This window comes from Bubalus kerabau, chromosome 23 (assembly GCF_029407905.1).
Source record: "Bubalus kerabau isolate K-KA32 ecotype Philippines breed swamp buffalo chromosome 23, PCC_UOA_SB_1v2, whole genome shotgun sequence".
NCBI classification, from domain to species: Eukaryota; Metazoa; Chordata; class Mammalia; order Artiodactyla; family Bovidae; genus Bubalus; species Bubalus kerabau.
The window spans coordinates 34,732,430-34,758,823 of NC_073646.1; the positions used below are offsets into that span (position 1 = coordinate 34,732,430).

General features: G+C 47.8%; 1 protein-coding gene across 3 annotated transcripts; it reads right to left on the minus strand.

Moving 5' to 3' along the window:
- Positions 1 to 160: 160 nt before the first annotated feature.
- On the minus strand, positions 161 to 22,446 carry FKBP6 (FKBP prolyl isomerase family member 6 (inactive)). Of its 3 annotated transcripts, none has more exons than XM_055562138.1 (9): positions 22,267 to 22,446; positions 21,927 to 22,044; positions 21,529 to 21,618; positions 20,398 to 20,600; positions 18,784 to 18,903; positions 13,525 to 13,719; positions 13,295 to 13,404; positions 11,778 to 11,870; positions 161 to 637 (listed from the first exon to the last, which is right to left on the minus strand). In XM_055562138.1, exons 1-8 carry the CDS (start codon positions 22,321 to 22,323, stop codon positions 11,780 to 11,782), a joined length of 984 nt encoding a protein of 327 aa, XP_055418113.1. In that variant the 5' UTR covers positions 22,324 to 22,446; the 3' UTR covers positions 161 to 637; positions 11,778 to 11,779. The 3 variants fall into 3 exon arrangements, with proteins under 3 accessions (XP_055418113.1, XP_055418114.1, XP_055418115.1); XM_055562139.1 differs by lacking the exon at positions 22,267 to 22,446 and adding an exon at positions 22,143 to 22,239; XM_055562140.1 differs by lacking the exons at positions 21,529 to 21,618; positions 22,267 to 22,446 and adding an exon at positions 22,143 to 22,239.
- Between the last annotated feature and the right edge of the window lie 3,948 nt (positions 22,447 to 26,394).

Consider the following 26,394-nt stretch of genomic DNA (forward strand, 5'->3'; position numbering starts at 1 on the left):
CAAGCATTTACCCTTAGGTCAAAATGAACTGCTGTGGCTCCAGAAAATAAACCCAACTCGCACTCTCGCTGATCCAACTGGTCTCAGTGAATAGCTGTCCCTCTACCCTACCTACTGACTTCGTAAGTTTAGTTGAACTCAACACAATTTACACTGGATCTTGCAAAGACAAGGAAGTGTTTTATTTACTTACAACCAAAAAAAATCTGTAACATAATTCTCCCTTTTCAAAACTGAGAGCCCTACAAAATACACAAAGCAATCCCTATTTGTATTCACCCAGGGACAAGAGCAGCAGGAAGGGGGCTGGGACTGGAGAAAAGCCAAGGACTAATTCTATTTGAAAAAACAAGCAATTGCCTTAAAAAATAGCATTCTCCTACTTGTCAGTAGCTACCCTTTCACCTCCTTTGCATGAAAACGTGAAACAGAAAGCAGCAGCTGTGAAAACACTTCAGCAGCGTCAGTCACAGACGGGGCGTGGCCTTGGACTGCAGAAACTCAGCCCCTCTTCCAAGCAGGTCGTGCACACAGTCTGCCCTGAGGAGATCCTTCAGGAAAGCGCTCTGCCCACCTCCCGTAACGATGGAGAACTCCTGGCAGCCTCGCTTCTCTCACTTGTCATTAGCTGCGAAATCTAGGAATCAAACACAGCAGTTAGAAACAGAGTGGGACTCAGCTGTCCCAGAGGGCGCCAGAGCCAGTCCCGGGTCTGAGTCCAGGTGGGAACCAGGGACAGACAGATGCCCCTGAGGGGGCAAGGGCCCTAAGGGGTGGGTGGTCCTGGGAAATGGTGACCTGTCAATAAGGTGGCTTTGAAACTTCAAGGACACCATCTCAGAAAAGCAGAACAGAAGGGCCCCTGAGACCATCCAGTTCAATTTTACTGTTCAGATGAAGCCCCCAAACAGATGACTAACTCCTGAGTGTGGGCAATCTCCTCATTGGTTCATCTCGACTGCTCCACAAGGACTACACATCCTCAACCACTCGAGGATGTCAAAAGCACTCTCAAAGGGCCAAACGTACAAGCGGCTGCTTTCAGGGGGACACGTGAAACCCCTGGGACACACACTGGGCAGCACTGACCACTAGGGATGTAACCAGACAAGATGCCTGGACAGGCCTCACCCAGACAGCTCCACAGGACAGCTGGCTTCACCACGAGGCCAGTAACACAGGCGCTGGCAGCAGGGACACAGTGTGGTAGTGTGTCCAGGGCCAGGAGATCCAAGTGGACTCCCGGTCCCACTATTTCCGGCTCTGTGATCCTGGGCCAGCTGTACCTCCTGCTTCCTCACCTGTCAAACATTCCTATAGGATATACTTCACTGAGCTGTCGCAAGACCAGTATGACCTCGACTGAAGGTGGGAACACAACGAAAGCTGGTAGGACCACCCCCTGAGGGCTCTGCGGTGATGCCTCTGCATCACTGCCTCCCAGCTGGGCCCAGAGCCGTGGGAAACGCTGGGACACAGGGGTGGGTGCTGGCTGACGCGCCGGCCCAGCCTGGGGCCCTGATGCGTGTGGGTGTGCAGGGCTGGGGGAGGCGGTCACAGTTAAGAACACATCCTTCGTTGCCGTCTTGCTGAACAGCAGCTTCTGAGTAGGGGAGAGACACCTGCTTGAGACAGTCCCCTCAACCCAAGCCCTGGGAAGAAGCAGGTGGGCCAGTGCAGGCCAGAGAGGAGGCCAGTGCTTTCCTAGGATGTCCATCTTGCTGGTCATTTAAATCTACCAGGGAGAGTGCCCGTCTGTGCCTCTAAGAGCTGCGGCACTCTGCTGACTCGGCCTGCTTGGCTGCCCTTGTAGTACATCACAGAAAAACACGGCACCAGTGAAATGCAACGGACAAACCTCCTGCGACGTTCTTCAGTGGGATAAAGAGATAAACCAAAACACGTAACTGCTGTGAAGAAAAATCAGCAGGCTATGGGGACACAGAAGGACGTCAGTTGTTATTTAACATAAAGTAACTGGAAAGACCTCTCCAAGGAGGCGACATTTAAGTAGACTGAGCTCTGAATAGTCAGGAGGGCTTTCGGGCTTGGAGGAATGTCAGTGCAAAGGCCCTACTGCAAAGATTCAACATTGTAAACCACAATAATAGGTCTAAGGTTTAAAAAAAAGCTTATCTTTGTGACAGAAAGGCATTTGATAACAATCATTCCTGACAGAAACTTGAGTATAAAAACATCTCCTTAGCATGACACAAAGAAGACTGTCTCTTCACTGAAAGCCTGGATCATGCTGAGCAGTATAGCAGCAACTGGTCCACCCACTATGGTCACGAAAGCTGCAGTGCTGATCCGTCACCACCATCTAACACTATTCTGGAAGTACTCAGCCCACAGAGGGAGATGGGCTCTGAATAAGATGAGAGAAGGTGGGAAACAGAGGACAAAGTTACCATTACTTGAATGTGACGATCATATGCCTAGAGTATCCAGGGAAGCAACCGACATTTTACTATCAAAAAACAAAACAAAACAAAACAAAACCCCAAACCTGAAAAACTCAGAAAGGTGTTTGGTTACAGAGAAACAGGCAATTTATAGAAAGGATACTTGAACATCTGAAAAGATTCTTGACCATGGACATGTCAATACTAATAACAAGATCTCATTTTGGATGCACCAAACTGGCAAAGATTAAGATATCTAACAATACTAATGATGGCAAAGCTAAATAATGGAATCTCAACAGCACCAAAGGGGATATAAGCTGGTACAGACGCTTGAGAGGTCACTTTAGTGACTCCTAGATCAGTTGAACTTACACGTGTATTACCCAGTGACATAACATTTAAACAAACATCAGAGAAAACTCAGCTGAGGGGTAACCATGTCATCTGTCTGTCTGCCTATCAATTACTGTTAGGAAGAGGATGATTCCCTCCTAGGATGGAATGCCGCTGAGTTGTTTTCTTAAAATGAGGCAGCTCTTTGTATGCTAACCTAGAAAACACCCAAACTGCATTATGGTACGAAATGTATACTTCTATTTGTGTGGAAGATTACGCAGACACCCACAATCCTGAATATTCACAGCAATGCTTTGGGAAGGACACTTAAGAAACGTCAGTGGTTACCTCTAGAAAACAGGTTTAGGGGCAGGGAGCTTTTATTCTCCACCTTCTGGGTTAAAACCATAAGCACACAGCATTTTTATAATTTAAATTAAAATACTGACAAAAAGTTACAGGGCAGGGGGGTGGTAGAAGAAACAGAAGAGCAGAAGAATGCTGGTGACCACACTGTCATGCTATTCTTTCTAAATCTGAATAGGTTTGAAAATATCCATAATAAAAAGTTTAATAATCATCAATGAAAACAAAAACTCAATCCAGTCTGTGTCCCATGCACTGACTGTAGAAATCAGCCCTGTATTCAATATTCATGCAACACAAACATGTGCGGTCGAGGATGCAGGTGGGCAAGGAGAATGTCCAAGATCAGACACTGGGGTTTGTGAAGTTTAGTCAACAGAATTTTCAATTTGAAACTAATAAAAAAGGACACTTTAGCATGAACGAAAATGCATCAAAATAAAAAAGTTCACGTTTCATTTTGAAAATCCAATACTCATTGCATACTAAGGAGCAAAAGGCAGAGAGAAAGCCATCATGTACCCGGGGGTCAAGCAAAGATCAGCCAGGAGACCTACAAAGACAGAAGTCAGACTCGGGCAGGGAACACAGACAAAGGTCCAGGAGGGCAGACTCCAGCTGAATATATTAATACTAAACAAGCTGCTTCTGAGGAGAGTGAACCCCAGGCCTGGGGAAAAGGCACAGTCACTGTGAAATAGAAACTCCAGCAATGATATGATCGGTGTCCACAGTAGCTGCACAGAATAGTGGGCAGTAACCAGAGAAGAGTGTGAGAAAGTAACGAGAAGACAGGGAAGTGATGTAATCCTGGGACCTGGAGCCGGAGGCTGCGGAGCCTGGGGTGTCTCTGTCTGAAACCCTAGGGTAAAGGGCCAAGGGCCAGGCAGATAAAAGGAGTTCCCACGGCACTGTGGACCAGCCCTGCCCGTCCACAGCCCTGGTCTAGAGCCTGTGAGCCACAGTGAGCGGGCAGACGTGAACAGTGTCTTGAGAAACCTCTAGAACAATGGATCTTCACCTCTTGTGGGTCATACAGCCTTTGAAAAACTGGTAAAAGCTGTAGATCCCTCTTCAAGTCCCAGATAATGCACAAAAAGGTGAAGATTCCTAGACCCTCCCTGAATCCACTTAACTAGTTCTCTAACTCAAAATGCATCACTCAATCAGAATAACCTAGTCTGGGTATCTCGAACATCCAACTGAGAGAGAATTTTCCCAGAAGCCCGAGCCCCCTCACGTACTCCACGATGTGATGTTCGGCCACCCCACCAGTTGGCTGTGCCCTCTGGCCTTGGCAGTCCCCCCCCTGCCCCTGCCCCCGCCGTGCAAAGCCAGCCCTCACTGCCGGGCCGCCTCATCTGCCTGTCCCCACCTTGGCCCGGCCGCTGGTGGCCCGCTCCACACGGCCTCCTCCTGCTGTAGTCCCCTCAGCGTCCCTGGTCCGCACCCCCACCCAACTACTTCTTTCTACTTCTCAGCACTGGTGGGAGGCAGGCATCACGGAGTGCTCCCTTCCTGCTGGGAGCACACATCGAGCTGAGTGGTCCCCTGAAGCCCAGCCTTTCTAGGTGTAAACTGAACCCGAGCGCGCCCAGGCCTCTGCCCTGACCTGGGGGTGGCCCCGCACTCAGCACACTTCCTCCGATGACACCTGTGAGCGCTCACGGCCATCAGCTGCCACAGCACGGGGGGAAGACAGCAGAATACGTGACAAACAGGGGCCAGAAGTGCCGGCCAACGGCCACCCTCGTGTCCAAACAAATCCACTGTGTTATGGTTCTAATCGCCCTGCACCCGCTCCTTCCCTCTTCTCATGAGGATGTCTTGAGAAGGCCATCTACCTTACTGTGCTCCACGGACCAGCTGGTCCATATCACCTGGAAGTTCGTTACAAACAGCAAGTCTGGGGCCCCAGCCAAGCTGCTGAGTCCGAGTCCCTGGGGAGGGCCCCACCAATGGTTTTGAGGAGGCTGGCTTGCTCCCGCCTTGCACTTCCTGCTCTCAGTACGCCCAGGGGGGTAGGCGCGTGGTCCTGCCTGCATTCCCACCACTCCACACTGGCGGATGAATGACTGAGTTATTTCTCAGTCCTTGTCCTTTGCGTTGGTGGGCATGACACTGCCGGTCACTCCTCTGTGAAATTCACCCCCTAGAGGGTTTCTTTTGTCCTGTTTTTGTTTCTGCCTCTCCTGGTGTCAGAGGCCCCGCTGTGAAGCCGACAGCAGCTGCCGCTTGTCTCTGTGCAGGACACGCAACTACTCAGGGGCTGGTGCGTGGCTCCCTGAAGCCCACCAGAGCCTTCCCAGCTAAAGCTCCCACTCGCCCCCCGGCTCCCAGCCTGTCCTCTTGGTCCCATGTTGTGCTCCCAGGGTCCATCATCTCTCCACATCTCCTCCCGGGTGACTTCACGTTAATTCTTTGCTACTGATACTCGCTTCTTTCACTATGTGCCTGTATCCTTATTTATCTAAGTCAGGTCCTGGATTACACAGGCCTAGAGACACGGCTTATTCAAAATTAGGTAATTATGAATCCAAGAAATTAAAAACAGACTGAGCCAACATCTGACAGGAACGAAGGAGGTACAGAGAGATCTTAAAGATCTGATTGCTACATTATACAGATGGCAAGACTGCGGCCCAGAGGGGTTCAATGACTTGGCTGATGTCACAGAAAACAAGCTAAGTCTGAGAATCCAGATTTCCCATTTTTCAGCCCCCTACGGAAAGGTAAGGGCACTTCAATAATCACTGATTTGAAGATTAGAAAAAGGAACGTAGTTTATCTCCTGAATTTAACTAGTCTTCGTTGATACCTCATTCACTAAGAGCCCAGAAGTACACCTCAGTTGGCAGTGGGGTTCGGGGCCTGTTATGGCTGTCAGGACTCTTGAGAGTTCCTTGGAAAGCAAGAAGATCAAACCAGTCAATCTTAAAGGAAATCAACTGAATACTCTTAGAAAGAACTGATGCTAAAGCTCCAATGCTCTGGCCACCTGATGAGAACAACCGACTCACTGGAAAAGACCCTGATGTTGGGAAAGACTGAAGGCAGAAGAAGAGGGCGATAGAGGATGAGATGGTTGGATGGCATCACTGACTTGATGGACATGAATGAACTTGGGCAAACTCTGGGAGATGGTGAGAGACACGGAAGGCTGCCGTGGGCAGTCCATGGGGTCACAAAGAGTCGGGCGTGACTTGGCAACTGAACAACAGCAACAACAATGGCTGCCAAAAGGGGCTGCGAAGAGGGCGAAGGGGCTGAAGAAACCACCAGCGGAAGCGCTGCCCAGGAAGGGGCCCGTCAAAAGGTGCCAACCCACGTGAAGTATTTATAGTCACACAGCAAAGGGATGACGTCAGCGATCTCCTGAGCTGGAGGAAAAGGCATTTCACAGATTTCCTAAAGATCAAGAGACTATCTAACAGTGTGCCTGGAAAATGGCACAACCCTCATCCAACAAGAGGATGGATGCCCAGTTACTCCCAGGAAAACACACCTCTGTTGGGAGGAGTAAAAGAAGTGGAGATGCAGGGAAAGTCAGTCAGAATTGACAACATACAAAATCACAAAAATACATTGAAGCAAGTTCCTATTTATTCAGGACTCAGATGCGTCTAATTGGAGGCATGAAATACCTTTATAGACTCTACAGTGGATTTGAGTTTCTCCTTAATCCCTTTGGGAAGAACAGGATCAAGCAGATTCTCGTCTGAATCTGGTCACACACTATGAGGGATGATGATCTGCTCCTAGGGTTTCCTGGCAACTGACCAGTACAGGCCGGACACAGGAAGGCTATTTTGGAACAAGGGAACCCCTGACCCCAGAGGACTCCCGAGCCTCGGCACTGAGCTCTGTGGGGCTCACTCTGGCCGACACTCTCTGAACCAGGACTAAAGGAACCCTAGAACCTCAACTACAGGAGCTTATTATTAACCTTTATTTCTACCTGAGCCTCTCGGGAGCTGCTCTGACTTTCCAGAAAACACTTTCAAAAAATCTGTTAGGATATTCTTTCCCTGAGGCTGGCCAAGCAACATGGCTCGATCTTCTTAATTCTGTAGCCCAAAGGCTTCAGCTTCTCTTAAGTATGGAGAGCAGAGAAGAGGGAGGAAATTCCTAAACACCTAAGAAAGGAATAAAAAAAATCCCTGAGCAATCAGTGATAATGCCCCAGCTAGAGAGAGAAGCTGGATGTACTCAAAGCCTTGGACAGCATCTGGGGGTTTACATTTCAAATCAAATGAAAATGGTCACAGTTGTTTACACACACACAAAGACCTTCACAGGGAAAGGGTCTTATTTTCTGAGCTTTATTCCTCCCCTTGATCTGTAAAATAGAGATAATTTCTCCCTTAAAATATGCTGGGAAGATTAAATGGGCTTATGGACATTACAAAGCACTGTGGACACAGACTGATGCTCAGACTCCAAGAAAAGCTATCAGCAAGCCCGTCACACCCTGCTCTCCTGCTCACTCATGACAGACCTCTGCTTACTCCCACAGGCCAAGTGCGAGCACAGGGTGGATTCCAGAGACCACACAGAAAGCAGCCAAACACAGAGATGTGCAGATACTCAAAACAACCAGAAGAAAATATGTGACCGTACGTAACAGACATTTAGTAAACAGCCATCACATGAAAAGGGTTCTTACAAACCAATGAAGAAAACGCCCAAGAGTGAGCAAAGGACGTCAATAGGAAACATGCACAAAGAATAATGGCCCAATAAATACGCCAAGGTGCTCAACCTCACTAGAAATTGAGGATATGCAGATTAAAATAATACAGAATTTATAAGCTAGTGTAGGAGTTGGGGAGAAGGCAATGGCACCCCACTCCAGCACTCTTGCCTAGCAAATCCCATGGAGGGAGGAGCCTGGTGGGCCGCAGTCCATGGGTCGCTAAGAGTCGGACACAACTGAGCGACTTCACTTTCACTTTTTACTTTCATGCATTGGAGAAGGGAATGGCAACCCACTCCAGCGTTCTTGCCTGGAGAGTCCCAGGGACAGGGGAGCCTCGTGGGCTGCCGTCTCTGGGGTCGCACAGAGTCGGACACGACTGATGCGACTTAGCAGCAGCAGCAGGAGTTGGAACCCAATGCAAAGCTCCTCCCTGTGGTATTTAAGGATCTCAAAGCATTTTGGTTGGCACCCATCTATTCAGCCTTAAATTAAGAAGGATGAGTTGAGAAGACCTGCCAGGTAAACAGAGCCCCTGGTCAAATTGTCTTACTGTTTCATTCTTAAATGTGAATAAGTAGCCAAGAAACACCAACCATTTGTGGAAAGTCTGCAACATGGAAAAGAGAAAACTGAAAGCAAATGAGCAGACAGACAAGCATTTCAGAGAATTAAAGAAAAATTCAAGAGTGGCCCTTATCTTTTAGAGATACGCAGGGAAATCCTTGTGGATGAAATGACATGATAACTGGGACTCCACACCCTCCAAACCCAGCCAGAGTCCTGCTTCGGGATTTTTTAAACTGGAGCTGCGCTGCCTCAGGAAGAGGAGGGCAGTGTGGGTTAGGAATTCCCCTCTGTATAGAAAGGCTGTGGGAACGGACGCCTGGGCCTCCTCAGGGCAGGAGAGGAGGCAGAGAGGAAGGACGGACTCCCCAAGGCTCTCCGTCTCTACCCTCCGAGTTCTGAGTGCTCAGCGTCTGCCCAAATCCCGTAGGCTCCCCCAGGGTCCCCTCAGCAAACCTCTTCTGCAGTGAACACTGTTAAGGATGGTTTTCTGCTATCGGCAGGAACATGAATCCTGAGAGCCAATACAGGAGTCAGCCGGGAAGGCAAGGATTCGAGGAGGTGAGGCCAGTGTTTCGGCTATTTCATACCTGATCCAGCCACCCTTTACTGAGTGCCAATCACATGCTAAGCATGGTTCCAGATGCTAGAAAACACAAAGGTGAAAGAGACATGGCCCACTGATCTCAGAAAACTAAGTCTACTATCACCAGAGGCTTAGAGAATGTAATTGAGGGGACTCTTGTTCCACCAGAAGAAACAAACATTTCAGAAGACAAGACAGAGAAAAGTCAGTAGCTTCTGACAGCTTGGAAGACAATGGATTTTAAATGATCCTACTTAGTTAAAACTAGGTTGGTGACATGATCTATCAATAAAAAGCTAGATTTCTGAAGTGACTAACCAGGTACAAGTACAATACAAAAAAGGGGAGCCGAGAAACGATGAATGACACAAAAGTTAAAATGCGTTACAGTCTCAATGGCAGTGGCAATCTGCTGGTGATACAGACTCGAGACTTTGGGACACCCCAGAAGCCATCTCAGAATCGGCAGCTAAAAAATGTCTCCCGGATGCAGAGAGGTGGGAGGTGAGGGCAACAGAGAGGTGGGAGGTGAGGGCAACAGAGAGGAAACCTGTCCTGTTGGGTGTCCAAGGCCTTGTTTCTAGGACAGACCTGGGAAGAACAGGATCTTCATTAAGCAGAAGGACCTGCCAGCTCATGGTCCAAAATGTCACGGTGAAAAGCCACTGGGCCTCCATTTCTGCCGGACACCAATGGTCATCTGGCTCACATCTCAGCTCAGGAGAGCCGCGAATACACCAGCGTCCCCACAAGGCCTGAAGGCCAGGGTCCCAGGGTCGTGGTCAGCAGTGACAGTGATGCTGACGTGTGACACCGACTGCCTGTTTCTGATGGAGCAGAGACAAGAGTGTACAGATCACTCGTGAGAAAACTCTGGACTGAATGGGCCTTTTCACTGCCTTCTTCTCCCAGGCCTCTTTTGTAGAGACACAGAGCAGGAAACAAAGAAGAGATTTATCACCATGAGCCCGTCCGGCAGCTGTTTTCTTGTTGCCTCTTGTTTGACTTCTCTCAAGAGAGGAGAGCTATCTACTCAGGCCAAGCAGGTGTTTAAGGCAGGTGATTTTGTTTCCATTAATTTTCTGAAGTAAGAGTAAACCAGACAAGAGAGTTACGTCATGCAGTCCTGGAGAAACCAGAACCCGGTGTGTAACCCCCGATGGGGTGTGTTTGCTGAAGGACCGGGCGTCCGCCCCCGGCTGCCCCAGCACCGTCCGTCTCTAGTTCTCGGAGTAAGTGGTCACCAACCGTCCCCACCCTCGACATCTGGATCAATCATCATTAACAATGTGTTCAATGGAAGGTGAGGTTGGAGGCTTTCAGGTTTGGGGGAAAAAACAGATAAAGCATCATCTTCATTGCCCAGATAAAGCATCACATTAATAACTATAAGGATAGCCTCACTACTGTGAAGGAGGTGAATAAAAGCCATGAAACATTTCTGCTTTCATGTTTAGGCTTCAGTTCAGTCATTCAGTCTTGTCGGGCTCTTTGCGACCCCATGAATCGCAGCACGCCAGGCCTCCCTGTCCATCACCAACTCCCGGAGTTCACTCAAACGCATGTCCATCGAGTCAGTGATGCCATCCAGCCATCTCATCCTCTGTCGTCCCCTTCTCCTCCTGCCCCCAATCCCTCCCAGCATCAGGGTCTTTTCAAATGAGTCAGTTCTTCCCATCAGGTGGCCCAAGTATTGGAGTTTCAGCTTCAATCAGTCCTTCCAATGGATATTCAGGACTGATTTCCTCTAGGATGGACTGGTTGGATGTCTAAGCTTAAGGCTTCTGAAACCTATGAGTCTAGCCCAAGCCCTGGATGAACCTTCCAAGGCTTCTGTGAGCCTCCGAGAAGGCCCGCAACGTGGGGCTCTGCACCACAGCAGCCCACGGCTCCGGGAGGCAGGGCTGCCCTCCTGCCAGTGGGCGGCATTTGCCACTCTGGGACCGAGGAGAATGGCCCACCTTCTCACTCCGATGGCAGATGGCCCCTGGCTTACGACAATCTGACTCACAACTTCTCTACCATATGATGGTGCAAATTCAATACTCATTCAGCAGTGATGTTTATACATGAAATTCTGAATTCAGATCTTTCCCCAGCCTGGCAGCACGCAGCCCCATGGGCTCTCATGATGCGGGGCAGTGAGCCAGAGCTCCCGTCGGTCCCGTGATCATGAGAGTAAACAACCGATAGCCTGACAGCATTCTGAACCCAGACAACCATTCTGGCTTGCTGTCAGTACAGTGTTCAATAAATTACCAGTCAACACTTTATTATAAAACAGGTTTTCTGTGGATTGATTTGGCCCAATTGTAGCCTAACGTCAGTGTTCTGAGAGTGATTAAGACTGGCGAGGCTGGGGCTTGCTTCCCCGATGGTCCATGGGTAAAGAATCTGCCTGCCAATGCAGGAGACACCAGTTCGATCCCTGGTCCAGGAAGATCCCACATGCCGTGGAGCAAACAAGCATGTGTGCCACAACTATTGAGCCAGTGCTCCAGAGCCCAGGAGCCACAGCTACTGAGCCCACAGGCTGCAACTACCAAAGAGACATGCTCCCGAGAACCCATGGTCTGCAAGGAGAAGCCCACACACCACAACTATAGGGTAGCCCCCACTCCCACAACTAAAGAAGAGTCCATGCAGCAACAAGGACCCAGCCAGCCAGAAATACATAAAATTATCTTTAAAAAACAACTCATTTACGACTGGTGAGGCTAAACCACAATGTTCCAGGAGGATGTATTAAATGCATTTTTGAGTTAACGGTCTTTTCCCCTGACGCTGGTCCATCCTGAAGCTTTCTGTGTCAGCTCACCTTTAGTTTTCTCCTACTGTAGAGCCATTGTCGCCAGGAGCAAACATCCGGTGACACATTTCTCTCTCTCTGTCCATGTAGTCCCTGTAATAGCTGCAGGGAGAAATACCCAGTAGTTAGAGACGCACAGTATCTATGGGAAGTGACACCTGGCAGCTAGAATTCTCCACTCAGGGCCAGAAACACCGCAACTTCAGCAGGCCTCAAACCCAATCAGGAGGGGGTGGAAACAATGCTGGAGGAGAAGGGGAATGGGGGGCTCCTCAGAGGGCTGTTCAGGAAACCCTTGGACAAAAAGCCCACCATCTGCAAAGACAGCCGTCTCGAAGGCTGGGAGCCACTGTCAGAGAGGCTGTTGGCTGCGTCCATCTGAGCAACACCTCATACTCAAGAGATCTCTCATTTATCTTGAGATTTTCCTGCTAAAGAATGGTCAGATTCCAAAATTTTTACACCTTTCTTAACAGGATATTTATAAATACCAGAAAGGAAATTTCTGTAAGTCTTCAAGGCCTGAAATGCAAATAGCTGGATCCAAGCAGGAGGTACACACACCTTGTGCTTTTTTTTTTTTTTTTTATGTCAAGAAAGCTTTAGGGCTGCCTTGATGGTCCAGTGCTTAAGAATCCGCCTTGCAATGCAGGGGACACGGATTCAATCCCTTCATGCCTCAGGGCAACTAAACCCGTGTGCCACAACTCCGGAAGCCTGACACCAGCACCCTGTGCTCTGCAACGCAAGAAGCCACTGCAAAGACCACCGCATGCTGCAACTAGTGAGCAGTCCCCGCTCGCTGCAACTAGAGAACGCCTGCTCACAGCAACAAGACCCAGCACAACCAAAAATAAATAAATATTTTTTAAAAAAGAAAGCTTTAACTAGCAATCTGGATTAAACGTTTAAAAATGTTAACATAAGTAGAGAAACCTCATCAATAAAGAGAAACAAAAGAACACCTTAAAAAAAAAAGTGGTTATGAGGCGATGGAATTATGTTGAAATTTTGTTTTCTACAATGAATATGTAGCTTCCACAATCAGAAAAAGTTACATTACTGAGATACTGGTATCGGTATCACCTGGGTAACAGAGAGTCATTTTAGGGAATGACTCAGATCTCAAAGAGCCATTTCAGATCAAACCAGCATCTTTAAGACATCTTCCTGCAGTCAGTTGAGAACAGAGGTTCTCAGCCGGCAGGGAATAATATCTGAAGAATGCTGCCCTTTCTAAAAATCACACTGGCCACCTCTTTAGGGTTCTGCCTGGTGAGGAGGACAGGGAGGTGGGCAACGGTCCAGACGTGTGTGGTCTGGAGGTCTGTCCTACGCCCCCACCCCCTCTCCGGAGCTGCGGGTTTAGAGAGCTGAGCATTTCCTAAAGCCAGCTCTAGGGGGCGCTGCCTCCTAACATGGGCTTGGCAACATCAAACAGTTCTTTACCCAAGTGAACAGGCCAGAGCGGCAGATACATCACACATTTCTTTCTCTGATTGTACTCCTGCAAACAGTGGTCTCACCTGGCCAGTTTCTTCAGCTCGTTATTGATGTCATGATTGAAGGGCTGCTCCCTCTGGGCTCGGACGAGAAAATCCCGGGCCTTCTGGTACTCAGTCATAAGGAGACAAGCCTGCCCAAAGGACATGTTACAAGTACACTTTAGGAAAGAGCACTGCGGCAGTAACACAGTTGACCGCCACTGCGGCCGTTCCTCGAGCATTCCATCCCAGGTCCCTGCCCCCCTGCTCACCTGTCCACAGCGGAAGAGGGCCTTGGCATTCTTTCGGTCAATGATCAGAGCCTGCTCTCCATAGCGCAGGGCCATGGTGGGGCGCTCCAGCTTCAGGTAAGTAAAGGACAGGTTGAGGAAAACAAGCAGCTTGGCGGTCTCCACCAAGTGCTGCTCTTCAGGAGGCGCTGTTCGCCGGTGGAGGAGCAACAAGGCCTGCAGAAAGGAAGAGACAGGTGGTCGAGAGAAGGTGGTCTTATATACAGCAAACCCTAAGAATACACACAATCAGAGCTAAAAAATGAGTTCACAAAGTTTCAAGACACAAGATCAATATATGAGTTAGCTGTATTTCTTTAACAATCCAAAAATGAAATTAAGAAAACTCCATTTATGATAGCACCAAAAAGAATAAAATAAGTGGCAATAAATGTAAAGTGCAACACTTATACAGACTGAAAACTATAAAATGTTGTTGAAAGAAATTAAAGAAGATCTCAGTAAATGGAAAGACAGTTCATGTTCACAGATCAAAACACCTAATTCTGTTAAAACGGCAATAGTGCCCAAATTATTCTACATTTTCAATTCAACCACTGCCAAAATTTCAACTGCCTTTTTTACAAAAATGGTCAAGCTGATCTGAAAATTCATATGGAAATTCATGGGATCCTAACACTTAAAAAAGGCGGGGTGAAGGCAGGGTGGTCAGAGAGAGAACAAAGTTGAAAGACTCACACTCTCTAATTTCAGTGCTTACTACCAAGCCAGTGTGGTACCCATATAGACAGACACATAGCTCAATAGAACAGAACCAACAAGGCAGATGGAGAGTCCAGGAACAAACCTATGTACATCCAGAATCAACTGATTATTAACAAGGTGCCAGCACCACTCAATGGAGAAAGAGTAGCCTTTCAGCAGATACTGCTGTGACAAATGAATGTCAACAAGCAAGAGGATGACGTTGACTCCTACCTCAGACAACATACAATTAATCAAAATAGACCACAGACCCTAAAAGCTTAACTGTAAGAAAGACTCTTAGAGGAAAACATGGGTGTAAATCTTTGTAGTCTTAGATAAATTCTGACACCGAAAGCACAAATACCTAAAGAATAAATTACCGGGACTTAATCAAAATTAAAAGCTTTTGTGCTTCAAGGACACTATCAAAAAAGTGAAAGAACAAAATGACTGAAGGTTGACTGATGTTTAAGAAAAATCATTTTAACAGGCAGTTACCGGTTTCGGTTGACAACATGTAATGGTTTACTGCGGTCATTGTCCATCTTCAGATGATTTATTTTGACTTTTGAATAAAAAGACATCTTTTCCTTTTTAGGAATGTACAAAAGTAAAATAACAATCACAGAACAGGAGAAAATATTTCCAAATCACATTTGATAAGGGTTTAGTATTCAGAATAAAGAACTTTTACAACTCAACAATAAAGACAACCAAATTTAAAATGGGGAAAGGATTTGAATAAACATTTCTCCTAGAAAGATACACAAATAGCTAATAAGTATATGAAAAGACACCCAACATTATTAGTCATCACGGAAATGCAAAAACACAATGACATACTACTTTACACCCACTAGGATGTCTATAATTTAAAAAATGGAAGGTAAGTGTTGGTGAGGATGTGGGGTAACTGGGAGCCTTGTATTGTTGGTGGGAATGTGAAAAGTTGTAGCCACCATGGAAAACAATTTGGCAGTACTTCAAAAAGTTAAACAGATTCACCATATGACCCAGCAATTGCACTCCTAGCTATGTACCCCAAAGAACTGAAAACATCAGTCTACACACAAAAACTGGTGAACAAGTTTTCTTAGAAACATTATTCACAATAGCCAAAAAGTGGAAACAACCCAAATGCCCACCAACTGATGAACATAAACAAGAGGCAGCAAGATCCCCGTGGCTACAGCCGACAGGCTCAGGCTGCCAGGCTCCTCTGTCCACGGAATTCTCCAGGCAAGAAAACTGGAGTGGGAAGCCATTCCCTTCTCCAAGGAAAAGCAATTTCTGACCCAGAGATCAAACCTGGGTCTCCCACATTGCGGGCAGATTCTTTACTGTCTGAGCCACCAAGGAAGCCCCAGTAAGATCCACACAAGAGTATGTTATTCATCTACAAAGAGGAATGAAATACTAATACATGCTACAGTGTGGATGACACTTGAAACATCATGCTAAGTGAAAGGAGTCAGACAGAAAAGGATAAATGTTGTTATTATTCCACTTACATGAGTAACCATAATAGATCAATTCATAGAGCCAGAAAATAGAGTAGAGGTTACCAGAAGCTGGGGGCAGAAGTGGGAGTCACTGTTTACTGATAGAGAACTTCTGTTTGAGATGATGATCAAGTTCTGGAACAGGCAGTGGCGATGGTTGCGCAACATTCTGAATGTGCTTAATGCCACTGGGTTGTATACCTAAAAGTGCTTAAAATGGTAAAATTTATGTTTGGCAAATTTTATCACAATTTGAAAAATAAGTTTTTAAAAAGGAATAAACTGCTAATACATGCTACAACATAGATAAACTCTGAAAGCATTTTGCTTCCTGAAAGAAGCCAAACACAAAGGATCACGTTTCATAATTCTATTTACACGTAATATCCCAGATAAGCAAATCCATAGAAAGAGTAAAACAGGGATTATCGGGGGTGTAGGAGGGAATGGTAAGTGCTAACAGGTTTCTTTTGGGGGTGATGGAGTGTTCCGGAACTCAGTAGTGGTAATGGCTGCACAACCTTGTGAATAAACTAAGAATTACTGAACTGTACACTTAAAAGTGTGAATTTTATGCTACGTGAATTATATCTCAACAATAGTAAACAATTAATGGCTCTGGGAAAACTGGACAGCTACAGGCAAAAGAATCAAACTGGACTACCTACTCAGACCACACACAATTTCAAGATTTAAAACGTAGGCTGTGTGCTATGCTCAATCGTGTCTAACTCTTTGCAACCCCATGAACTGGAGCCCACCAGGCTCCTCTGTCCATGGGGATTCTCCAGGCAAGAATACTGGAGTGGGTTGCCATGCCCTCCTCCACCAGGGGATCTTCCCAACCCAGGAATCAAACCCAGGTCTCTCCCACTGCAGGTGGATTCTTTTCCATCTGAGCCACCAAGGAAACCCTTAAAATGTAAGGCCTGAAACCAAAAAACTTTTAGAAGAAATCACAGACAGTATGCTCTCTGACACCCATGTTAGGAATACTTTTTTGGGTATGTCTCTTCAGGCTGAGGAAACAAAAGCAAAAATAAACAAATGGAACTACATCAAATTAAAAAGCTTCTGCATAGCAGAGGAAACTATCAACAAGAAGAAAAGGCCACCAACGAATGGGAGAAGATATCTGCAAAACAATATATCCAATAAGGCGTTATTATCCAAAATATACAAAGAACTCATTCAACTTAACATTAAAAAATAAACAACTGATTGAAAGATAAGCAGAGGATCCAAATAGACATTTTTCCAAAGAAGATATATATACAGCAAGGAAGCACATGAAAAGATGCTCAACACCACCAATCATCAAGGAAATGGAAATCAAACCACAATAAGGTATCACCTCACACCTGTCAGAATGGCTATTATCAAAAAGACAACGAACAGCCAGGAGTTGGCAGGATGTGGAGAAAAGAAAACCTTGGGCACTGCTGGCAAGAATATAAACTGATGCAGCCACTACGGAAAGCGGTATGGTTACTCAAGAAGTAAACACAGAGTTACTATATGATCCAGCATTCCACTCCTGGGTATTTGTCCAAAGAAAACAAAAACACTAATTTGAAAAGATATATACACCCTATGTTGACTGAAGCATTATTTACAGTAGCCAGAGCCGACTCACTGGAAAAGACCCTGATGCTGGGAAAGATTGAGTGCAGGGAAGAGGAGGAGGTGACAGAGGATGAGATGGTTGGACGGCATCACAGACTCAATGGACATGAGTTTGAGCAAATTCTGGGAGTTGATGATGGACAGGGAGGCCTGGCGTGCTGCAGTCCATGGGGTCGCTAACAGTCAGAAACCACTTAGTGACTGAACACCACCACCCAAGTGCCCAACAACAGATGAATATTTAAAGATGTGGTATATATACATAATGGAATATTATTTAGCCATAAGAGAACAAAACCTCACCATCTATGACAACACAAATGGACCTAGAGGGTATTATGCTAAGAGAAAGAGAACATATATTTCCCTCCTCTTCCAACAGAGCCTCCATTTCATTCAAAGCAGCAACGTACTAATTAAACCATACTTTCCAGCTTCCTATCTGCATACAGCTAAGGGCAAATGGACATTCACCACAGGATATCATGAGAAGTCGGGGTAGGAGAAATTCTGGAAAGCTTGTAATATGAATACACACACCAGACTCTTCTTCCCTCCCTTCTTCCTGCCTGGATGATCACATGACACTGCAGGTTAAACTACCATCTTGAGAAGGAAAAAGACAACAAAGACACACTTAAGGGCAGCTGATCAGAGAGACCTCTGGAACGTTCCCTGATGGCTTTGTGTAACAGCTGTTTATGCTGGCCTTGAAGTGCCTCCCTTCTTATGTGAGGAAAATTACATCACTAGTTTATTTGAAAAACTTTTTCAGAATTTTGTGGTTTACAGCTGAATGCAAATCCTGAATGTTTAGGCTCACTATGCAAATGAGACAAAAATCAGAATGCCCCTAAACGGTATCCTGTTTGCCTCTATAGCCTAGAGGGCAGAGTTGGGCACACAGAAAGTACTCATAATATTCGGGACCGCGTTACAAAGCAAACAGCGGATTCCTGTCAGCAGAACCTCCACAGGAAGCCAAATCACAATCAGAAGCTTGGCAAGAATGGCGTTAGATTCAGATGAATGTCCACTGTCAAAGAGACAGGAAATGAACATGGCAAATGGGGTAGAGAAGTCAGTTGGTAGAGGACCCAAAACTAGAAAGAGAACTTTAAAAATGTTTTATTGAAATACACAGTCAAGCACAAAAGCAAGCATCCAGCTCAATGAATGATCACAACCTGAACACACTCATGTAAACCACATCCATATTCGAACATCACCAGGTTCCCCTAAACCCTGCGTCCCCTCTCCCAGTTTTTAGCCCTCTGGCATGAGGATTTTTAGGTTAAGATTTTTCTTAACAGTTGTAGGGGAGAAGAAGGGACAGAGATAAAGTCTCTCTCTCTTAAAGAAGGAAGTTTCCAGGGTCTAAACTTACGCTCTGAAGCAGTCTTACCCGTTTGTATCTCATTTTGGCATCATAGAAACGATTTTGGCGGAAAAGGTAGTTGCCAAACTCTCGTTCAGTAGCTGCCACCTTTAGGACCTTCTGAAGTGGAAATTGACTCTGTTGCTCCTAAGGATCAAAGACAAGGACGTCAGCAAGGAAACTGAAAGCCCCACCGCCACAACGCCAGGGTCACTACGGCTGTTAGGTCTGTTCCTTTAGACTATGACCTCTGCTGCCGCAGGTGTGCTGAGCACTGGGCTAGGCGCCTAGGTAGAAGTCATCTCTGAATCCCAACAGAAGCCACAGCAGGTAGATGTCATTACTGCTGTTTTACAGATGAGGGCCAAATGGGAAGTCCACTAGTTTAGACCTACCAAGAGATGCTCCCTAAAGAAACAGTTTCTCATAGAATTAGAAACTGATGGAACTTGCCAAGCACAAAGTTCAGGTCTCGTGACAACCACTCATCCAGCAAGCATTTGACAGCCCTGGTCTGCCCAGAGCTCCGCTCGTCTTTCTGACCATGATGCTCTCCCCGGGTACACATCAGAGGCACCAGTGGAGCCTCTTTTGAAACAGACGTCCTGGCCCCACCCCTGCTGCTGCTGCTGCTGCTAAGTCACTTCAGTCGTGTCCAACTCTGTGTGACCCCATAAACGGCAGCCCACCAGGCTCCCCAGTCCCTGGGATTCTCCAGGCAAGAACACTGGAGTGGGTAGCCATTTCCTTCTCCAATGCACGAAAGTAAAAAGTGAAAGTGAAGTCACTCAGTTGTGTCCGACTCTTAGCGACCCCATGGACTGCAGCCTACCAGGCTCCTCCATCCATAGGATTTTCCAGGCAAGAGTACTGGAGTGGGGTGCCATTGCCTTCTCTGGCCCCACCCCTAAACATTCTAAATCAGCACACAAGAGGTGGGACCCAGGTTATCTGCAAGAACCTCTGTTTTGTGAAAAGATGAGAAAAAGGTAGTGTCTCTCCCTTACGGTGGTGACGGTTTAGCCAGGGAGACACCATACAGAGATGTGAACCTGGGGTGGACATCTAAGGCCACATGTACAGCCAGGGTGAGACAGCAGGACAAGGAGCTCACGTCACTGCTGATGATTAGAAGCCCCGTCTGTATGGGGTGAGTTATGTGTGAGGCTACAGAGGAAAGGCGGTTTTAAAGTTATATTAAGACAGAGGCCATCCATTCCAGTTTATACCCTGTGTCCTCGTATCCCATAAGTTAGTAGTCCCTTTCCTTTTCAAGGGTCCTGGGTTGGACAACAAATTACGTGGTAAACCTAGTTATGAGCTACCAATGCTTGACTTGCTGAAAACCAAACAGCACTGAGAAGCAAATACTGTCTTTCAGGGAGACCTAGGCAAATGGTGACAAAGGTCAGCTCACCCTGCTGGTCCAGAACCCTGGCCGAGCACAGGTGCCCACACGTCAGGGCCAGCAGCACTCAGGCAGACACACACTAGCGAGTGGTAAGATCCTCCTCCCCCGCCTCTCCATACCCGAGCCTCGGTCAGACCCTGGGGCTGATGATCATCAGTGGGTAGGATAATTACCTGAAACACAAACCCATCCCTCTATCAAAGTGCTAACATCTGTGCTCAAGAACTTACGGCTGAGAGGGCACAAAACTTGTCTGACTCAGCAGAGTCCAGGAAGTCGAGCAACTCGATCTCAAACAAGACGGTGGTGTTTGGGGGGATCAGGGGAGGGCAGCCCAGCATTCCGTAAGCATAGGTGGGTTTGAACAGGAACCTGGCCAGCTCCCCTCTCCGCATGCTCAGAAGGCCCAGCTCCATGCCCCACAGTGTGATATCTGGAAGAAGTGACAAAAAACGCGGTGGAAGCTGGCCCACTGCCCCCCACAGCCTCCCCCTTCACATCCACATCTCTCCGAGAGGCATCCCCAAGTCTCCTGCATTGTCGTCCCAACTCGCCACCACCCCCAGACTCCTCCAGCCTCTGCAATGTCCTGGCCTTGACATCTTTGTTCACGTGGTTCCTTCTTCCTGCAATGTGTTCTCCTGCCCACTCACGCCCAGCTTCTACTCTGAGCTCTTATTCAAATTTCAGGGCTCATTCAAATACCCCATCTGAGGTGAACTATTCCCAGCTGGAACGAACTGTGCCTTCATTAAGCATTCCCACCAAACACTGCTTATACCGCCCCCAAATTTCACCAGCTTAGTTGTCTGGAGTGTGTCAATCTCTACAACACTGGTCACAGCCCTTCTAACCATATGAGTACATCCTTTCTTTTCCCTCTGCCTTATGGAATAGTCATTCAACAAATGTCTTCATAATAAACCAAGAAATATGTAGCACCCCTGGTTACGTCACAAATGCAAAGATAACCCTGCCAGGTAAGCCATCTCCCAAATACCTAGGTCTCAGAGGAGAGTGTGGAAGACAACACGGCTGGTTTAGCAAAACCCAGCCTCAGAAAAACAGGCTCAAGTGCCCTGGACAGTTTTCCGGTCCTTGGGCACTGCCCTGCATCAGTTCCCCCAAGCAACTTCTTTTTTCCCAGCTCCTTATTTGAACTTGGGCTTCCTGGTGGCTCAATGGCAAAGAATCTGCCTGAAATGCAGGAGACTTGGGTTCAATCCCTGGGTGGGAAAGATCCCCTGGAGAAGGGAATGGCAACCCACTCCAGTACTCTTGCCTGGAGAATTCCGTGGACAGAGGTCCAAGAAGTCGCAGTCTGACAGGGCTGAGTCCCCAACACTTTCATCTGAACTTACCCTCTCCAAGTTTCATGAGCCGAGGCGTTTTCCTAAAGCAATTAGAATCAAAAGGCTTGTCCATGTGCTCCAGATATCCAGAATATTTCACTAGGAAAGGACAAGACACTCATGCCTCCATATCAAATCTCTTTGTCACACAAAAACAATGTTAAGTACCTTAAACTTGACCCCCACCCCTCATCCCATGACTGGAAAAAGTTTTGCCTCAGCGTTTAGATGCCTGCCCTTTGGCGGAGCGGCTCAAGAGCTGGGCTGATGGGCCTCCCAGAGCCCCTGTTCACTGCCGTCTCACACAAAGGGGTAATAGGTTCCCTCGCTTATCCCTTGAAACGCAGCCCTTGGACACCTCCAGCCTTCCAGAGCAGACGGCACCCGGGCCCGGCCGCCATACATACCGAGCACGGAGGCGTCCGGTGTCACCAGCTCTCCAGCTCCCTCTCGAATGACATCCTTCAGCACGCCTCGGTCCCCCGAAATGTCCAGCATCCTTTGACTTAAGCGCTGGTACGGAGACTTATGGGGGATGAAACACACCACCTCAGAGCCCTGAACGGGCACGCTGACTCTGGCGGCTCCAACCAGCCCTTACTCCCCAGCGCCCAGGCCCTCACCTGGCTGGGGGAGTCGTGTCTTTGCAAGACTCCCGGGTTCCGGGTGCTGCCCCCCATTTCCGCACCACCTGCCCCTACGCCCCGCCGCCCTATGCCCCACAGCGACGCGGTCGCCCTTTTATACCCGATCTTCCGCGTCCAACCGTGACAATCCGTTCAGGGGCCGCGAGGAGACGCTCATCGCTCAGCTTCAACCGCCGTCAACCGCCGCCAACCGCCAGTGGGCGCTAGGGGAGTGCGCCAGACCACGTGTGCGGACGCCTGGCAGGTCACGTGACCGGGCACGTGGCGGGAGTGGGGCGTGGCGGGGCGCGCACAGAGCTGGATCCCGCGCTACTTGAGGCCGCGTGGGGCATGACGGGATACGTGGCGGGGCGCGAGGGGCATGACGCAGCTTGTGGCGAGGGTACAGGGAATGGGATGTGCAGGTGCTGAGGATCAGCCGCCGGGTACGTGATGGCCGAGCTGTGGACACGTGGCCGGCAGGACACGCAGCAGAGGACAAGGCTTCAGACGCGGGGTGGGGGCAGGGCTGCTGGACCGGTCAGGAACACGGATGTGAGTGATTCCAACCCTCCTTCCTTCTCCTTCCGGCTCCAGGGATACGTAAGAGGCAGACAGCACTTTAAAGTCAAACTGCCCACTTACTGCAAAAGCAAGGCGATGCTGGGCCTGCCCCTGGCTATCAGCAAGTCTGCTACACCTGTGTGCTCCTGGTACAAAGGGAGAACGGCCCGGGATCCCACCCGCTCCAACCTGTTCCTTACCTCCTCCCACTCTTGCCAAGCTGAGGACTGGGCGCCACTGAGCATCCCATCTCTCCTGCACCCATCTTGCCTTGACCACTGGATCATTTTATTTAGGTGTGTCCCTAAGTCCCCCACCTAAAAACAAACAGGCCTCGCTTTGTCCCAAATCTCCCTCCTGCTACAGGTGGCCTCATTCCTCCTCTTCTGGGAAAAACTTCTCAAAAGGGTTGCTGCAAAGGCTTTCTCAACTATCCTGTCTCCACCTCCTTACTCTTCATCTTCTTTTCCACTCCAATACCACTTTCCCGGGGTTCAGGCCACCATTCACTTTTGTTGTTGCCAAATCCATTAGACCCCTCTTTGTCCTGTAGTTACTGGACTCTTCGGCAGCATTTGATGAAGCTGACCTGACCTTTAACTGCCTGTTTTCTTTTGGCTTCTGTATTTAGTTTTTTTGGTGTTTTTTGTTTTTTTTTTTTTGCCTCTTGTAATAAATGACCACAAAAGGAACTGTTTTAAGCAATACATTTATCATCTCACAGGTCTGGAGGTAGAAGTCTTGACACCAGTCTTGCAGGGCTAAGATGGAGGCATCAGCCTCACTCGAGGCTTTGGGAAAGAATCCACTTCAAAGCCCATTCAGATCATTGGCTAATCCAGGTCCTTGAAGCTCTTGGCTCGAGGTCCCTGTGTCCTTGCTGTTAGCCAACAGTGACCCTTACCTTTTAGAGGCTACTCTGTGGTCCTTGCACGTGGGCCCCTATACATCTCAGAGTCAGCAACAGCTTGCTGATTTCTTCTTAGGCTGGGAGGGAATATTACCTGGTTGATGTTTTTATAAGCTTGCCTCCTCTCCTGCTGCATCTCTGACTCCAGCCAGGGCACGTTCTATGTTAAGGGGCAACATGATTAAATTGGACCCACCGTGATAATGCAGCTCCATGACTGTAATTATTACATCTTCAAAGTCCCTTTGGCCGTCTAAGGAAGCATGTTCATAGATCCTAAGAATTAGGGCATGGTCATCCAGGGGGTTTGGCTGGTGGCTCAGATGGTAAAGAATGCCTGCAATGCGGGTGACACAGGTTTGATTCCTAGGTCAGGAAGATCCCCTGGAGGAGGAGATCTTGCCTAGAGAATTGCACAGACAGAGGGGCCTAGGCAGGCTACCGTCCATGGGGTCGCAAAGAGTTGGACACGACTGAGCGACTAACCCACACACGTCCTTGGGGCAGTTATTCTTCCTGCCACACTTTCCTGGTCACCACACTCTCCTGATTTTCCTCCTACCAGCCCGGCTGTCCCTTTTCAGTCATCTTCCTGTTCCTGATCTCTAACCATTAGCATTCTCAGGGCCCTGTCTGTGGACCCCCACCCTTCTCAATTCCCAATCCCTGAGAGCCCAACCATTCCCACAGGTTTACATATGTGATATGCCCGGCCAGCCCAGAGCCACCCCAGGCCCCAGGGCTCCAGGTGTTTGAGTCCAGTTGACTTTTCCAGTGGCTCTGAAAGTGTAGTGCTCAGACCAGCAGCGGCAGTGTTGCAGGAACGCTTGAAAATTGGGACAAAAGTGGGTCCATCTCCGTATTCCTGAATCAGCATCTCTGGAGCCGGGTCGAGAAGCCTCGGTTTTAACTAGCCCTCAGGTAATTCTTAGTTCTACTGAAGTCTGCAGACCGCTTGGCTACTCAGTCGCTCCACCTGTTTGTTAGGCATCTGACTCTGGACTCGCCCATCTGCCTTTTTCACCTTGATCTTCTTGGCATCACTGTCCATCCACCCAGGTGCTCAACCCACTACGATCCATATCTATACAGTGGCCAGAGTGATCTTTAAAAAATACAAATCAGATCATATTCCCTTGCTTTAAACCCATCAATAGCTCCCACCGCCCTTGAAATTAAATCCAAACCTTTGCCCTGGTCTACCAGGCCTTCCCTGCCAGCCCCTCTGACCTCATCTTCTGGGATTCCCTCTGACTTACTGTGATCCAGCCACCCAAGCCTCCTCTCTGGTGGATCTCGTAAATACGGTTGACCTTTGAATAACAGGGATTTAAATCGCAAGTGTCCAGTTATACAGGGATACTTTTCAACAGTGAGTACCATAGTACTGCACCATCCATGGTTGGGTGAATCCATGGATGGAGAGGGCCGACTAAAATACGTCAAGATTAACCCCCATCCTGCTCAAGGGTCAGCTGTACTGAGCTCTTTGCAGCCTCAGGTCCTTTGCACTTGCTACCCCCTTTGCCTGAGGTACATTTTAAATGAGGTGCATTTAAAATGTACCTCACAGCCACTATGGAGAACAGTGTGGAGATTCCTTAAAAAACTGGAAATAGAACTGCCTTATGACCCAGCAATCCCACTGCTGGGTATATACACCAAGGAAACCAGACTTGAAAGAGACATGTGTACCCCAATGTTCATCGCAGCACTGTTTATAATAGCCAGGACATGGAAGCAACCTAGATGCCCATCAGCAGATGAATGGATAAGAAAGCTGTGGTACATATACACAATGGAGTATTACTCAGCCATTAAAAAGAATACATTTGAATCAGTTCTAATGAGGTGGATGAAACTGGAGCCTATTATACAGAGTGAAGTAAGCCAGAAAGAAAAACACCAATACAGTATACTAACTCATATATATGGAATTTAGAAAGATAGTAACGATAACCCTGTATGTGAGACAGCAAAAGAGACACAGATGTATAGAACAGTCTTTTGGACTCTGTGGGAGAGGGAGAGGGTGGGATGATTTGGGAGAATGGTATTGAAACATGTATAATATCATATAATAAATGAATCGCCAGTCCAGGTTTGATGCAGGATACAGGATGCTTGGGGCTGGTGCACTGGGATGACCCAGAGGGATGGTATGGGGAGGGAGGAGGGAGGAGGGTTCAGGATGGGGAACACATGTATACCTGTGGTGGATTCATGTTCATGTATGGCAAAACCAATACAATATTGTAAAGTAATTAGCCTCCAATTAAATAAATTTAAATAAAAAATAAAAATAAAATGTACCTCACAGTTCTGCCACCCCATCTGCCTCTTTCTTATCACACCATTTACTTCCTGCAAAGCGTTTTATTATTTATATATATATATATATAACAGTGTTCTATTATCTCATTTATTTGTGGCCTACCCCTATGTATTATAAACTCCAAAAGGACAGAAGCTTTGTCTTGTTTTCTGTGTTTGATGCTCAGTCATGACTCTTTGTGACCCCATGGAGCCCCTTGGCCCGCCAAGCCCCTTGGTCCATGGGATTTCCCAGGCAAGAATACTGGAGTGGGTTGCTGTTTCCTTCTCCAGGGGATCTTCCCAATCCAGGGATCAAAGCCGGATCTCCTGCATTGCAGGCAGATGCTTTACTGTCTGAGCCACCCAGCACAGTGCTCAAGTGTGCTAAGGCTGAGCACAGTTGAGGTGGTTCTCAATAAGTATTTGTTGAATTCAATAAAATTGACTCTCTCCCTGCCT

Coding starts and splice junctions, on each gene's coding strand:
- FKBP6 (XM_055562138.1), bottom strand. CDS start 22,323: ATGAGCGTCTCCTCGCGGCCCCTGAACGGATTGTCACGGTTGGACGCG. Junction 22,045..22,266: donor GGTTGGACGCGGAAGATCGG/GTATAAAAGGGC, acceptor ATCCCCCATAAG/TCTCCGTACCAGCGCTTAAG. Junction 13,405..13,524: donor CCCTCTTCCGCTGTGGACAG/GTGAGCAGGGGG, acceptor TCCTTTGGGCAG/GCTTGTCTCCTTATGACTGA.